Here is a 15,850-nt window from a genome sequence, read left to right as displayed (position 1 = left end):
TCGCAACGGAGGCAAATTATCCTCCTTCAAAACAACTAGACTGCCCACCCTTATTAATTCTGAATTTCCCTTAGACCATTTTGATCGAACATTCATTTCTGATAAATATTCATGACTCCACCTTTTCCACAAATCACATTTTAATTTTTGTATATGCTGCCAGACAGCAAGTCGATTTGTCGTTACATTAGAAAAATCTTCACAAGGCAAAGCTGTCAAAGGTCTTCCTATAAGAAAATGTCCGGGCGTCAATGCACGCAAATCAGGTGAAAAGAGTTTCGCCCACAGTCCTACGCATATGGTGCTTAAGGGACTTCACCGCCGCTTCCCATATTCCCCCAAAGTGGGGAGTACGAGGAGGGACAAAGTTCCACTCGATTTCATGATCTGCCAAATGATTTTTTATTTTGTTGTTATGACTTTCGGAATTTATGAGACTGTGAAGTTCCTTAAGCTGCCTGTCTGCTCCTAAAAAATTAGTTCCATTGTCCGAGTACAAAATCCGCGACTTTCCCCTTCTTGAAAAAAATCGACGAAGTGCACCCAAAAACGCTTCAGTCGTTAAATCCGCGACCAATTCTACATGGACAGCCTTTGTAGTGAGGCATACAAAAATTGCAGCGTAGACCATTACTTTATTTCTATTGCGAAGACGTTTCTCCTTTATATAAAAATAACCGCAGGAATCGACACCAACACGTTCAAAGGGATAACTCGCGGTTACTCGATCTTTCGGAAGATCACCCATGACGTACAATGGTTCTCTAGGCTTCACACGGAAGCACTTAACGCATGCATGTATTACTCTTCTGACGACGCTTCGACCATCAATGACCCAATATCGTTGTCTGATTGAATACAATGTTGCATTTGGACCGGAATGCATAGTTCTCTCGTGAGTCTCACGTACAATCAGTTCAGTTATAGGATGGGATCTTGGGAGAAGGATGGGATGTTTTTGATCATATCCAATATCAGCCTTTCTGATTCTGCCCCCCACTCTCAAGATGTCGTCCTCCATGAACGGATGCAAGGTCAAAATCTTCGACGTCGTTGGCAAATCTCGGCCAACGAGCTCTAGTCAGAGCTTTGATCTCGTTGTGGAACTCGTCATGTTGAATTAGTTGAATAATTCTTGCTTGAGCATCTCGATGCTCTTCCACTGTTGAATCAAGGTCCTCCTGATGAATCTCAGACAGAGACTGACAAATCGAGTCAATCTAAAAAATGAAGAGAATCGCTTCCACAAATCTGATCTGTCGATTCTTGTGGTGATCAACAACGTCACCTTTTTCCTTTCTGGAACCTCCACACTCTCAATAATCGATTTAGGCCAGGTTGATTCCTCAGCGATCAGCCATTCAGGACCATGCTTCCAAAGTTCGTTATCGACGAGCTGCCGTGGTGATCTTTTCCTAGTCATCAGATCAGCTGGATTGGCATCAGTCGAAATATGTCTCCACTCCGGTGCTGGATCTAGTGATTGGATCTCGCTCACTCGATTTGCCACGAATGTATTCAGAGAGTGTGGTGATGTCTTGATCCAGTTCAGAGCTATTGTGGAATCACTCCAAAAAATGACTTTATTAAAATTCAATTTTAGAGCTACTATTACCTTCTTAAACAATCTTGTCAGGAGCACTGCCCCACACAGTTCCAACCTTGGAAGAGAGACCGTTTTGATTGGTGCCATTCGTGACTTTGAGCAGAGTAGAGTTGATGAATTTCCTTCATTGTTTGATGATCTCACATATAGGCAAGCCCCATATGCTTGCTCACTTGCATCTGCAAATCCATGCAAATGAAGTTCTTCGGAGTGAATGATCTTCACTGATCTTGGAATCCTCCAATCAGATACTAAATCTAATTGATCCAGATATTCCTGCCATTTAACTGCGAGTTCCTTGGGAACGTGATCATCCCAACCTAGATTGAGCTTCCACATATCCTGTAATAAAATTTTTGCAAACATTATGATTGGAGCCAACAGGCCCAGAGGATCATACAGTCGTGCAGTTTGTGCCAAGATCGTTCGCTTAGTGATCGAATTATTCATTGAGCTGATGTTGATGTCAAACTGCAACACATCTTCCACCGAATTCCAAGCAACGCCCAATGTTTTTGTCACTTGATCCTGACACAGTTGTTGTCGTGTAGCCTTTGAGCAGTCTGGAAGACCCTGCAGCAATCTCGTATCGTTTGAAGCCCACTTGCATAATCGCAAGCCACCTCTTCCAGCCAAGGTCACCAGATCATTTCTCACCTTCATCACTGCCTCCAATGAATCCCCACCCGTCAGCAGATCATCCACGTAAAGATCCCGCTGAAGAATCTCAGCAGACTCTGGAAAATCTTGACTTTCATCCATCGCCAGCTGTTTAAGACACCTAGTTGCCAAGAATGGTGCTGATGCTGTGCCGTAGGTGACGGTCTTCAATCTATAAGCCTTCAAAGGTTCCTTGTTATTCGCACGCCATAAAATGTTTTGATACTGGTTAACGATCATTAGAAATATTTTTGTTAATTAATTTATTTGCGATCATTACTAATCTAAAATATTCTTCCTCAAAATCAGCCCGTTCTGATTCACGCGATGGCGTCGGAGCCAATATTTCCAAATTAGTTTGAAATTTATCGTATTCAACCCAGCAATCCTCAATTTTTGTCAACCGAAGCTTAATTTCATCTATTTCAATTACTTGATTAGGATCTAAACATTTAGTTAAAAAAGTATTAAATTTTGTAAGTCGTGTTTTGCAATTCGTTCGCCCCTGACGAGCAATATCTAATTCAGTCACCATTCTAACAATAATATTCAATAATAATAACGAAAGACAAAATAATACAATTCAATGACAATAAATATAAACAAGGAACAATAGCTTTTCAACGCTTACGTATTGATGAATGATGAATCAGCGACAAGACTCGAAAGACGATTACAAATTTGTACCTTTTCAGCGTTGAAATAATTATTAAGAAAATTCTCAATAATTTTTCCCACCAATTTAGTTGTAGAAATCTCGCAGTGGAGCCCAAAAAAATGTGTTTTACGTTGTCCAATGTGTTGCAGTCTCAGGAAGCAGTATTCTCAGGACCCTCGTTGTAGGATATTCGTTGATAGTAATATCACTTGATATCTTGACTGTGTGTAGTCAAGCCTCTTTATGTTAGTTTGAGTTCTAGTTACACGAATGATAAAAAACAGCTTTGTTTTATTGGAGTCTCTCACAATTAATTCACTTTTGTTACTTCCTCGTAGTAAGGCTGTTTTTTCACATTAGCACTACAAGGATCCGGCTCGAAGGACCTTTATGTTACGCGTCGAGTAGATAAAATTTTTGATTAATAACTGTTTATCTCGAGTCACGATTTTTGATGTTTAAAATTATAGTCAATGGTTGGTTAAAATAAGTAAATAACTAAAACACAGAATTTAATATAAAAACAGTCTTGAAATTAGTTTATTTAACTTTATCACAGGCCTGGGTGACAATTACAATTAATTAAATTAAAATAAATTTGTCGTCAAATATAAAGTGCTGTTATCATTCGTTCTTGCGAGAGACTAACTCTCAAAATTGCTCGTAAGGGCCATCACACCTGATTGCCCCCCTTTATCCCCTCTTTTCACCATACGCAATTAATTACTTAGTCATTTCAACTCGTTACTAATACTTTGCTTCGCAAACAGTTTGCTTGGAAGATAACGGGCCGTTAATCATTTTAGAAAACATATTACTGATCTCGGTTTTATTATACATAGATTCTTCTATGTAGCCTTGTGCCACGGCATCACTTTTCCAACCTCCCAACCGTCTTAAGGTTGTCATATTTGCACCTGCATCCACCAATATCGTAGCTGAGCTCCTCCTGAAGCTGTGCCCAGTGTAATTTTTATAATCTTCCAGCTTTAAAAATTGTGCAATTTTCTGCGGCACTTTGGCAATTTTATTTTTGCCTATAACCTATAAACAATAAAACATAATATAAGTAGCAGTATGTAATATTGTCGTATTTTTAAAACCACTAATTTTTTGATAGTTAAGTTCTTAGATAATTGCAAAAAATATATTATACCTGAACAGTACATTTTCCTGATTGGTAATTTAAAAAAAATCGGTCGGTGGTGACATTTTTCGGACGGAGGTTTATATATTTTTCTAAATACGAGCTAAATTGCTCGGGAATAACAAACGATCGCGGATTCAAGTTTTTCGTTACACGAACTTTGAATAAATACAGGGAACCTTGGCGTTCAACATCTTTGGTAGTTACCTTGACCAGTTCATCTCCACGAAGAGCTCCAAATATCCCAAAAATTGCAATGACCTAAATACATAGTTTATAAATTAAAAAACTAATTATTTACTTATTATTAAAAACACTTATTAGATTGTTATTAAAAACATAATTATTTGTTTAATATTAAAAAGAATTATTTAATTATTATTAAAAACAAAATTATTTAAAATAATTTTCTTTATATTAATTTAGTAGTTTTAAATAATTTTCAAAATAACTAAATGCACTTTTAACTATTTTATACACTGAAAAAAATACATGAGACATTTTCAACTACATCCCCTTAGTAGAGTAAAAAGTAATAAAAAGAACTACTTTTTTAGTTAGTCTGACTACTTTTGATACTTATTTTAACTGTTTTATGTAGTTAAAAATTATTAATTAAATTAATGTAATTTTACAGTTAACTTTGTAACTGCAGGTATGTTACAGAAATGACTACAGAAAGTAGTAGATTCTACTACTTAAAGTAGTTCGATAGACTAATTTTGTAGTAGTTTTTACTTCTTCTAGGAGTTAAATAATTTTCCATGTAATTTATGTTATAGGTTTTTATAGAAGATTAGCAACTATGAAAAGTTGTAAATGCAACTACTTTAAGTAGTAAAATTAACTACAGTTATCAGTTGAACTGTGTCAGGAATGCCTTTAAGTATTAAGCAAGTCATCGTAGCGGGCGAGCGTGGTTAGGTGGTTAGGTTATCGGTTTGCGAATGTTAGGGTCGAGCGTTCAACTCCCGACGTTTAGAGATTTTTTCTCCGTTAGGTATATTTACATTAAATATATAAGGTACAGGTATAAAAGTGGGTACGGAAAAATATGAAAAATACAACTCGATAATATTTATAATAAATTATAAATAATGTTATTTTACCATTTTAAGTAGTTGTCTTTACTACTGAGTTATCTTAGTAACTTTAACTACAAATCAGCAGTTAATTTTACTGTAAAACTGTCATTGGTTCCTATTTAACTAAGAAAAGTAGTTTGTGCAACTGTATTATCACTTCATTCAACTACATGTCTAATAATAAACGTAAGTTCAAAAATATCTTTGGGGACTTATTGAACTAAGAAAAGTAGTTAAAAAGTAGTCAAATTTACTAAGAATTTTTTTCAGTGTATTTTTTTATTGTTCTGTTGCACGTAAATAATATTTACTAGTGTTTATATTTTATGCATGTTACACATTTTATATCTATATATTTATTTATTAATTATTTTTATATACTATATTTTTATATTTTCATAGATCTTATATTTTACCCAGATAACAATCGTGCGTCGCATTTAAACGCATGTTTCTTGCACTAACTGCGACTTACCAGATGAGTCGGTTCATATACGCATCTTACTATCGTCTGTGACGCTGGTAATAATGCGAGTGTTGTGAACTGCATTTCGTAAGCGCCTGTGATACAAAATGATAAGCATGTTCCGTTCACAAGTGCGACTTGCTAGAAGAGTCAATCCATACGCATTTTACCATCCACAGTGCGAATGCTGTGAATGCGTGTGCAGTGAACTGCACTTAATACGCACGCAATTAATGATGCGCAACCACCCGTATCGGCAATCACACATTTTATAATGGCGACAGCATTGTTTGTGGTGTGTTATCAAAATAAGTTTTTATTGTGATTTCATTTTTTATTGTTTTTTATTGCGATATTATTGTGAGGAATTATTGTGGATTTAATTTTTAGTACTGCAGCAAAATAAGAAAGTTAAATTTAATTTGTTTAAAGTACATATATATTTTTGTTGTATTAGATATAACCTCAAAAAAAGAATTTGGAAGTTTTTAACAACTTCAATTCCAAAATTGTACTGAAATATTAAATTAAAATCGTTTTTATAAATAACATTTTAATTTAAAAAAAATTACTAATGTCAATAATCTTTTCTTTTTATTTAATTCAAATAAGGCTGAAGTATAAATAGAATTTATTCGCATTATACCGTCACGCATGTGCCCATCACAATATGCGACAGTTATGGATCGCATATGATGACGCATCTGAGTGGTCCAGTGAACGCGCATAGTGCGGATAAATCGGCACGCGTGCAGATGATATTAGTAGCACACAACGCGCATTTTGTTATCTGGGTATGAACACATTTTAAATCATATTTTTCAAATAAATGTAATGAAAGCGAATTAAAATATGATTATAATAGAATTTCACTGATAAGTGTAAATTTTTGTATAATTTTATCAATTTTACCTTTTTATCCAAGTCATGAAGATCGGGAGCATCGTTGAGAAAAGTTTGTATTTCGTTAGCAGAAAATACTTTGGGTTTTTTGCATAGTAGCCATGGTTTTTTTGCTTTATAAACGCTTGAGTTTCGACATATTTCTGGATATCTATTTTTTCATTTAGGTTTATCATCGCCTTTAACATCGAAAATTGTGAAAACAAAGTGGGTGGTTGGTAATGCTCTGATAAATGTTTAAAATATGCCAAAATAACTTGTTCGTTGGTTTTTTCAACTTTTTTTGATTTCTTCCACTTAACGTACACATCGTAAATGTTTTCATAGATTTGTCTTGACTTTTCTGGTAGAATTTCATTCAATGCAGAATCAGCAATTTCTGCAATTTCAGGTGGCACACCATCGATACAATTTTCACTATCACTCATGTTTAACTTTAAAGACGATAACCGGCGACGCTTGGGAATCAGAATACAGAAGCAGCCATTTGCAATTTTCCGAATCGCGTTCATTCACGTTATATACGGTTTCATCCGAGAATACTCGAATTCTCCCGAGCGTGTAACGTGAATCGGAGGCGATTGGTTGCTTTGAATTGAGAAGCTACTACCCGTTCAGCATTATTTGTCCCTGCTAAAACAGATATTGTCCTGATCAAAAATACATGCGCAGAGGTAAAAAAGCAGCATTTTTGACGAGAACATTCATTTTTACCCAGCTTTTTTTCCCTAGGGAGAAGAAGAATCTTTTTTCGCCGTCAGTGAAAAATGAGTTAGTTTACGCCCTTTTTTGACGCATGAAAAAGTGCCATTTTCGTGCCTGAGGGATAAAAAATAATTTTGAAGAATTATTGGCGATTCAAACAGTTCAAGCAGCGCCACTGTTGGAACTAATATATGCAGGACAGCTGGTCTATGTTTCTGTTTGTTTACTTAAACTTTATAATTATTTTAATAAATAAACTGTATATTATACAATTAAATAAATTATTTTATTAAAATCATTACAAAGTTTAAGTAAACAAACAGAAACATAGACCAGATGTCCTGCATATATTAGTTCCAACAGTGGCGCTGGTTGAACTGTTTGAATCGCCAATAGTAAATTCTTTAATATCCGAGTGGTTTTAATAATAAGACAGAAAAAACGAAGACATTCAGACAAAGATTTCTTGAATGTTACTCCAACGTTAACGAAATCCACAGATTTCCTCTTCAGGGAGTCAATTTAGCAACAGTCAGAACTTAAATTAGTTATAAATAAATTAAAATTCATCAGAAAAATAAAAACATCACATATTCTTATAATATAAAATAATGATTTTATCACTTGGTCATCTTCATGTTTTATAACAATATTCTTATAAATTGTTGAATTTTAAAAGGTTTGGATTTGTAATTTTTAAATATCTTAATTCTTATGGAAAAGTAATACTGATTAAATATTTATTTAAAAAAGAAGTTGTTGATGTTTTCAAATAATTTTACAATTAAAGAAATTCGTAAATAAATGTAATAAAACATTTTTTCTTGAATATCAAATCATTTTTAGAGTGAATCAGAATATTCTTTAGGATCAGGGGAAAAGTCAAAATTTTGTTTTCAAAACAGGGAAAAGTCAGGGAAAGCAAAATTAAATTTTTGTGACAACCCTATAATAGCGAATTTTAAAATCCTCCAAATACAGTTCTTAACAGAAAAAAAAGATTATAAATATCGCTGAAAAAACATGCAGTTAATTTTGACAGATTTAAAAATTTCAAGAACAATAAAAACTGATAAAAACAAATTCAAAGGATCGAAAAAGAGTTGATACAATCTCATCTCACTCGCACATGATGGCAAATGTGTGTCACTTCAAGTGAAGAATTTTTCTTAATCTTTCCTCTTTTCTTCTCCAGTCAAATATATTTAAATCCCATAGATAATAATCCGATGGAGGTTTCAGATCTGAAGAGAGAGAGAGAGAGAGAGAGAGAGAGAGAGAGAAGAGCAAGGGGTTTAAAAGGACCCATATACATATACATTGATATATACCAGCGCGGGATAGATGGAAAGATAAGTCTGAAGTTGGGTGACCAGGGTGATGAAGGGGAGTTCAAAAGATAGGGATTGGAAACAGAGAGAAGGAGTGGGGGAAATACGCATGGTTTAGCTTTAGCCGTCGATGCCATTAGGGTCGAGGCCAGTGTTGCAGGAACACCTCGTTTTTCCCCTGTATTTCTCTTAAATTATTATTCTATTTACAAAATTTTATTTAAAAAAAGCTTGTTATTAGATATATTTTCAAAGAGTGTTTGTTAAATTATAAAATTTCGTTGTCATCTTCCTGAAAAGGAAGACGTCTTTCGATTATGGTTGTCTCCAGTGAAATTGATTTTCATCTTCAGTGTAGTCCATCGTTTCTGAAACATCATTTTTGCATAAAGAGTAAATAATTCTTTTCCATTTGGTAACTTTTTATATTACTTTGTTTGCATACTTTACTTTCTTCTATTGGAAAATCTTCTCAGGAAGAAATCACTAAATCGTGTCTTGGTTTTGTTTTTTGTTACAATTTCTATTCTTGAATACTAATTGTAACAAACGACAAAGGCAAGACAATTGGAGTAACTAATTGATTTTTTTTTGTTATAATTAACAATTGTGGAAACTAATTATAACAAAAAGTTAGCATAATTGGAGTCACTTCAATTGTGCTAATTTTTTTGTTGTAGTTTGAGAAAATAATGTTGGTAAGAAATAGTTGTAACTAATTTTGTTTTGCTATAATTATTATTTGTGGAAAGTAATTATAACAGAAAAACTTAAGATAATTAGAGTAACTATAATTGTAACCAATTTTTGTTTTGGTTATTGTTTGTAAGAACTAATTTTTCTTGTCATAATTATTATTTACAATCACTAAAGAAACAAGAAAATTAAAGTAATTTAAAGAAAAACTTTAAATACAAAACAACAAACAATTAAAAACATTTTAAGCACGCTTTTTCAGAAATAATGTATTTTAGTACAAAAAATCATTTTTTGAAAAAGAATCAATTTTATTTAAGAAAATTTCGTTTTATTTTTCAGGATGAAACTTTTGTGAATTGAATAATAACCCCCACAGCACCGAAACTTTCCTAAAAATTTATTAAATATTTACTTGCAATATTCGTCATATTTAACTGAAAAGTTTAGTGAAAATTGTGTAAAGATTTAAATGTCCCGATTAAATAAATGTTTAGCGCGAAGCTTTCCTGAACATTTCAATAAAATCTTCGCATAATTATAATTATAATTATGTTCAGGAAAGCTTCGCGCTAAACATTTATTTAATCGGGACTTTTAAATCTGTACACAACTTTCAATAAACATTGCAATTAAATATTCCGAATATTGCAAGTAAATATTTAATAAATTTTTAGGAAATTTTCGGTGCTGTGGGGGAATTAATTTTGTTTAATTTATTTTTGAAGTTAAATGTTGTTTAATTTTTCAGATCGAATTCTGTAAGTGTTGAAAAATAATAAATTTTGGTATTTAACTTTTTCAGGGGAAGATGAGGAGTGGAGTGACTCGGAGAAGACGCCGTCCGTGAGCAGCGGAGTCGAAGGAGGAGGATCGGCAGTCTCGAGTCCCTCGGCACCAGCTGTTGAGGAGGATTCGAGTTTACCACCTCCACCGAGACTCAATTCCGTTTTACCTGTGATAACTCCGAATTCCGTTACCGAGGACATCCGGTTACGATTTAGCGTACTCTCCGAAGATGCGAGGAAACGACTCTCTAGTCTCACCGAGGATATTGAGGTCAGTCTTCTTCTTGACTTTATCTTGTTCTTTTGTTATTTTTTTTCACCGAGGTTATTGAGATCAGTCTTGTTGTTATTTTTCTTCTTGTTCTTTATCTTGTTCTTCTTTTTGTTACTTTTTTTCACCGAGGATATTGAGGTCAGTCTTCTTCTTATGTTTTTTATTCTTTTTGCTTCCTCATAAAGGAAGCCTTATAGTGATGTCGATTTCCGAATTTTTTAGAATCAATTATTTTTACAAATTTTCAAGTGTAGTATACATAATTCGTCGAGAGGAACAAATGTCCGGATGTATGTGTGTATGTGTGTGTGTGTGTGTATGTATGTCACCGATTCTTGTGGACAAATTTTCTCTTACATGTCTTGACGGATTTTGATAAAATTTTGTAGGTGTATTACGGTCACGAATACCAAAAATCAGACAAAAGGATTTTCAAAAATATCTAAAAAAAAAAATTTTTTCAACAAATTTTTTAATTTTTGAAAAAATTAATTTTTGGATTTTTTGAAATAACTTTTTTCTATATTAAAATTTTTATTAATTCTTGTCAAAATTGCATTCCTGACATAAAAACGAATCGATTCATGTATATAAAGTATATATTTTATCAAAATTTATAGAATTAATAAATATTTTAAATTTTCACAAAAAATTGAAATTTTGTATTTTTTGACATTTTATCTTAACACTTTAAAATAATTATTCTAAAATAAAAAATTAAACAATTAGTATATATTATATTGAGGAAGCTTAATGATCATGAAATGAACAACTTGTTTTTCTCCATCTTGTTCGTTTGTTACTTTTTCTTGTTTTCATTCTTCTTGTTGTCTGTCTCTTTCTTTTTCTTCTTGTTCTTCTTCTTCTTCTATTATTGCTTCCTCATAGAGAAAGGATTGTATTAGCAAAATTTTCGATTGTGATTTTTTGACATATTTATAAACTTATTTTCATTAAATACCTAATCTTTTAGTACTTTATGTACGAATGGGTACACAATTTATAAATAAATAAAGATTTCGATGTAATTTGACTTCAGAAGTCCAAAAAACGGATTTTAAAAAATGTCCTGATGTGTGTGTGTACTAACATTACATTTGCCTCAATATCTCAGAACGAGAATGAAAGAGCTAAAGGCTTTAATTTTTCTTTAAATCGTAGGTCTTCCCGGGAGACATAAAATGAGAGTATTTTCAGTCCGATTTATAAAGTTTAACTTTATTTTTTTTGCATTTTTCATTTTGTAAAAAAACATTTTTTGGCCATAACCAAAAAAAATGTTAAGACACCTATAAATGTTTTTCTTTAATTTTGTAGAGATTTTTCAGACGTTTTTTTAGCCTTCATTGAACATTTTTCGTCCATATTAGCCAGAGATATTAAAGTTTTAATAATCTAAATTTTTCGAAAATAATACTTTTTTGAAAATTTTGTTGAAAAATGTAAAAGTAACTTTAAAAATATCATTACCAACTTGAAGAGCATTAAAAAACGCTTTGATTGACTTATTTTTTAACCCGATTCGGGCAGAAATTATGAAATTATTGGTATTTGAAAAATCAAAAATTGTGGAAAATATCATTTTTTCAACAATCTTGTTTATTAACTTATATGTAATTATTAAACTATTATGACCATCTTATCGAATATGTAAAAACACATTTTTTGGACCAAGGTTTAATGATTTTTAACCCTTTTATAAAAAGTAATTCTTATATTTCAATTATTATTATTTCTATAAGGAAGGAAAGTGTTCATGAAATGAACACCAAAATTATAAAAATGTACAACTTGTACAACTTCTTCTTGTCTTCTTTTTTATTTTATTATTTTTTTTTCTTATTGTTCTTCTTGTTCTTTTTCTAGTTATTCATCTTTTTTTCTTCCTCAAAACACAAAAATTCCGTCCCCTTCGTCGTATATTTACAATTTAATCCCTATTTTTGAAAGAAAGAGTAAACACCAAAAATGTAATTATTATTCTCACCGGTATATTCTTGGAATAAATATAATTCTTGTTCGAATAATAAATACACTTTTATTCGAAAAAAATACAATTAGGGAAAAAATGTAATTAACCCTCTTGCCCGTATTATTTCCTTTTATATAGAATGAATAAATAATTCTCGTTCATTCGAATAATAAATACATTTATTCTAAAAAGAAGTGTTTATAAATTTCCCTAAAATGTATCATTAAGAGACATTATTATTTTTGACAATCCAAATATCCTGCTTGAATTTAAATGTACAAAATTCCTCCTTTTTTGAATCGAGTAAATTTTTTCAAGTCTATAATATTGTACCAGTGTGGTCACTTTTAAAAAGGAATATTTTTTATTTAAAATGTCCACATTATCTTTGGGTTAAAATCTGGTTTTAAAGTTTTCTTAATCTTCATTTTGCTGATAAAATCTGAGTTTATTTCAAAATCACAGGAAACAGATGTCTTGTAGTTTGACAATAATGGTATATATAGAAAATTATCTCGACCTCAAGTATATGATACGCATCTTAAAATTTCTAATCAGATAAAAACTACTCTGCAACCAATTTTCTTCTCCAACAAGATTACCATCTGTCATTATAGGTTTTCTCTCTCAATTGTCTTGAAATTCAAGTTTTGCTTTGGATAACTTTTCGAAATCGTGAAAAAAATCATCCTTTTGCTATTTTTTGATAAATACTTTTCTAATTCTTTGTCCCTATAACTTATTTAATTTTCCTTCTTATTTTTTTGTTTAGATTATGGTTTGGAATGAATAAATTTATAATTCTACTCTATAAACAAAAACCCTATCCTTTATTTTTCTTTCTTATTTTATATTTTTCATTTTATTTGGTGAAACTATATTCTTGCAAGAAAAATGGATTTTTTTTATTTTAAAAAATAAGATTTTTGTTAAAAATGTAATAACATTTATAACTTTCATAATTTCAATCTGAAATAATTTAATTCTTGCATTTTATTTGAACTTATAGAATTTTATTAAAATTTTTGAAAATAAGTCAATTCTTTAAAAGAATTCGCGCGCGGCTGACTTATTCTCACTCACTTTTTTTAAATAAAATTAGCAATTTTTTAAATAATAGAAAGTTAAAATTTTTAATTCTTTCTTTTTATAATTATAATTATAATAATATTAAAACTATAGTTTTAATATTATTATAATTATCATATATTCTGACATAGAGAATTCAGGGAAAAGTCAGGAATTTTTATTCAAAATATACTGAAAAAATTTAAATTTTTAGATTTCATAAGAAAATTCTGAATTTTTGTGTCTTTTTGTTTGACTGTCATAAAATAAATAAATTATCTATTTAATGAATAATTTTACTTAAATATTTCAAAATTAATTCAATTTTAAAAGAGTTGCGTTTACAATTTTCATAAATAAATAAACTTCAAACGGTTTCAATTTGAAATTTTATAAGACTTCAATGTTGAATGAATAATATATATGGGCAATTCCACGTGAGATTTAAGTCGACCTCTTTAAATCGGCCAAAAATATTTTTTTTCTATTCTGTATCGAAAAAAACAGATACGTATTTTTTTATTTATGTTTAATTGTCCAAATTTTCGAGTTATGAATTTTCGAAAATTTGGACTTTTAATTGTAGACCTATATTCAGTAGCTTATAAGTCCGAAAATATTGAGTTTAGGAAAAAGTTGTCAAAGAATGAAAGTTTTAGTTTTCTTTCAACTTTTAAGGAATGTAAACAAAAAAATTTTTTTTTTAAATTTTTTATTAACAAAAATTTTTTTTTCTAAACAAATTAATTTTTTTTAACTTTGGGCCGGATTTTTTTTATTATTTTTTTATTTTTTTGTACCTTATAATATAGAGAGGATTTTCCAAAAAGTCCCGAAATGGGCCTGATGTGTTAAATGAGTTTTAAAATATTTTCAAAAATCACTTGCAAGCATCACAGTGGGATTTTTTTTTACATTTCACTTTTTAAAACTGTTTACAGCGTAGACCCTTTCATTTAAAACAAAGAACACTCAAATATATTAAAAATTATACCTTGTAGACAGTTTTAGAAAGTTAATTGTAATCATTTAACACATCAGGTCCATTTCGGGACTTTTTGGAAAATCTTCTCTATATTATAAGGTACAAAAAAATGAGAAAAAAATAAAAAAAAATCTGGCCCAAAGTTAAAAAAAATTAATCTTTATAAATAAGATCAGACTTTTGTCTGTACATTGCATAGAAATTGAAAATTCCTATTTAGTTTTTCTATTCAAGTAGTAAGAATTCCAAAAATGCCAATAAAAAAAATTATGTATGTATGTATGTATGTCTGTGTGTATGTATGTATGTATGTATGTATGTATGTATGTATGTCCGCGATATTTTGTCCGGGATAAACACAAAGACTACTTGACCGATTAAAGCGAAACTTTATAGTCTCTTAGGTATTAGTCTAACTTAAATTTATAGCCATATCCGATTGGAAAATGTTAAGCTAAACGAAAGTTATAGCTTTTTTCACAAAATTCAAAAAATCAAAAAAATGCAAATTTTTAAATTTTTTGTCAAATTGATGTGACACTTTCTGTAGTTACTTTTTAATATAAATACAACTAATTTTCACTGTAAAAATGAAAAATAAATAATATGTTCGAGTTTTTAAGACAAAATCATATTTTTGATTTTCGACAAAATTTTTAATTAATTTTTTTTTAATATTGTTTAATTTTTTATTAAGTTGGTAGTGATATCGGTTAATGTTTTTAAATTTTTAATTACATTCGTTACATTTATTTTATTAAAAAGTTTAGAGTCATGAATTTGATGTCGATTACAAATTTTCTAAAATCAATGAACGTGAGTTTGCAAAAAATTTCTATATTGATATTTTCAGATTTTAAGTTTGAAAATTTTATAGCACGTATTTTCATATTTCATTTAACGTAGAAAATAAAATATATGTATATGTTCAATATAAAGGGTACAGTAAGAGCATCAATAAAACTGAAATTTAACTTCAGCGGGTATGGTAACATATAAAGTCCTTAAAACGTCATTAGGGCAAATTGGGATTTATGAATCAAAATTTTCTTATTTTTGAATTCTAGAAATGTTTTGAAAATGACTATAAAAATAAATAACAAATTCCTATTCATGAATTAAAATTTTGTTTCTTCAATTTTAGAAATGTTTGGGGTATGTTGTTGCTTTCCAAAATTCTATCTGGGCACTAAGCAAAAACGGGTAAAATGTAAAATCCCATGTGGAAATTTTCAATAGGGATATGGAAAAATTATACCTACTTGAAAAATAAAAATAGATTTTACATGGGATTTTTTCTTAAATAAATATAGGCTTTTTGGGTTTATTTAAATATAGTTATCACTCAAAATCGTGTCGCAATTTACCATACGGTTTTACATGGGAATCCAAATGGTTTCCTTTATGAAAGTGAATCCCATGTAGGAATCGAAAACGTTATTTTCTACCAATACATTTAACAGAGTGTCTATCAACCGCGAAAGAAAACCGAAAAATAGCCGGAAT

General features: G+C 30.5%; 1 protein-coding gene across 2 annotated transcripts in view; it reads left to right on the top strand.

The window, feature by feature from the left end:
* The window catches only part of LOC122498892 (zinc finger protein ush), a 384,383-nt gene that overhangs the window by 347,527 nt on the left and 21,006 nt on the right, over nucleotides 1-15,850 (top strand). Inside the window, exons 1-2 of one of the 2 annotated variants that reach the window (XM_043606887.1) lie at nucleotides 8,685-8,954; nucleotides 10,063-10,316. In XM_043606887.1, the coding sequence (XP_043462822.1) occupies nucleotides 8,879-8,954; nucleotides 10,063-10,316 (330 nt within the window). In that variant the 5' untranslated portion in view covers nucleotides 8,685-8,878. Of the gene's footprint in view, nucleotides 1-8,684; nucleotides 8,955-10,062; nucleotides 10,317-15,850 lie in introns of those variants that run through there. The other variant, XM_043606888.1, reaches the window with a different exon arrangement.

This window comes from Leptopilina heterotoma, unplaced genomic scaffold (genome assembly GCF_015476425.1).
Source record: "Leptopilina heterotoma isolate Lh14 unplaced genomic scaffold, ASM1547642v1 Lhet_161, whole genome shotgun sequence".
NCBI lineage: Eukaryota > Metazoa > Arthropoda > Insecta > Hymenoptera > Figitidae > Leptopilina > Leptopilina heterotoma.
The sequence above is the reverse complement of the archived record's forward strand: the minus strand, read 5'-3'. Positions and strand labels throughout refer to the sequence as shown.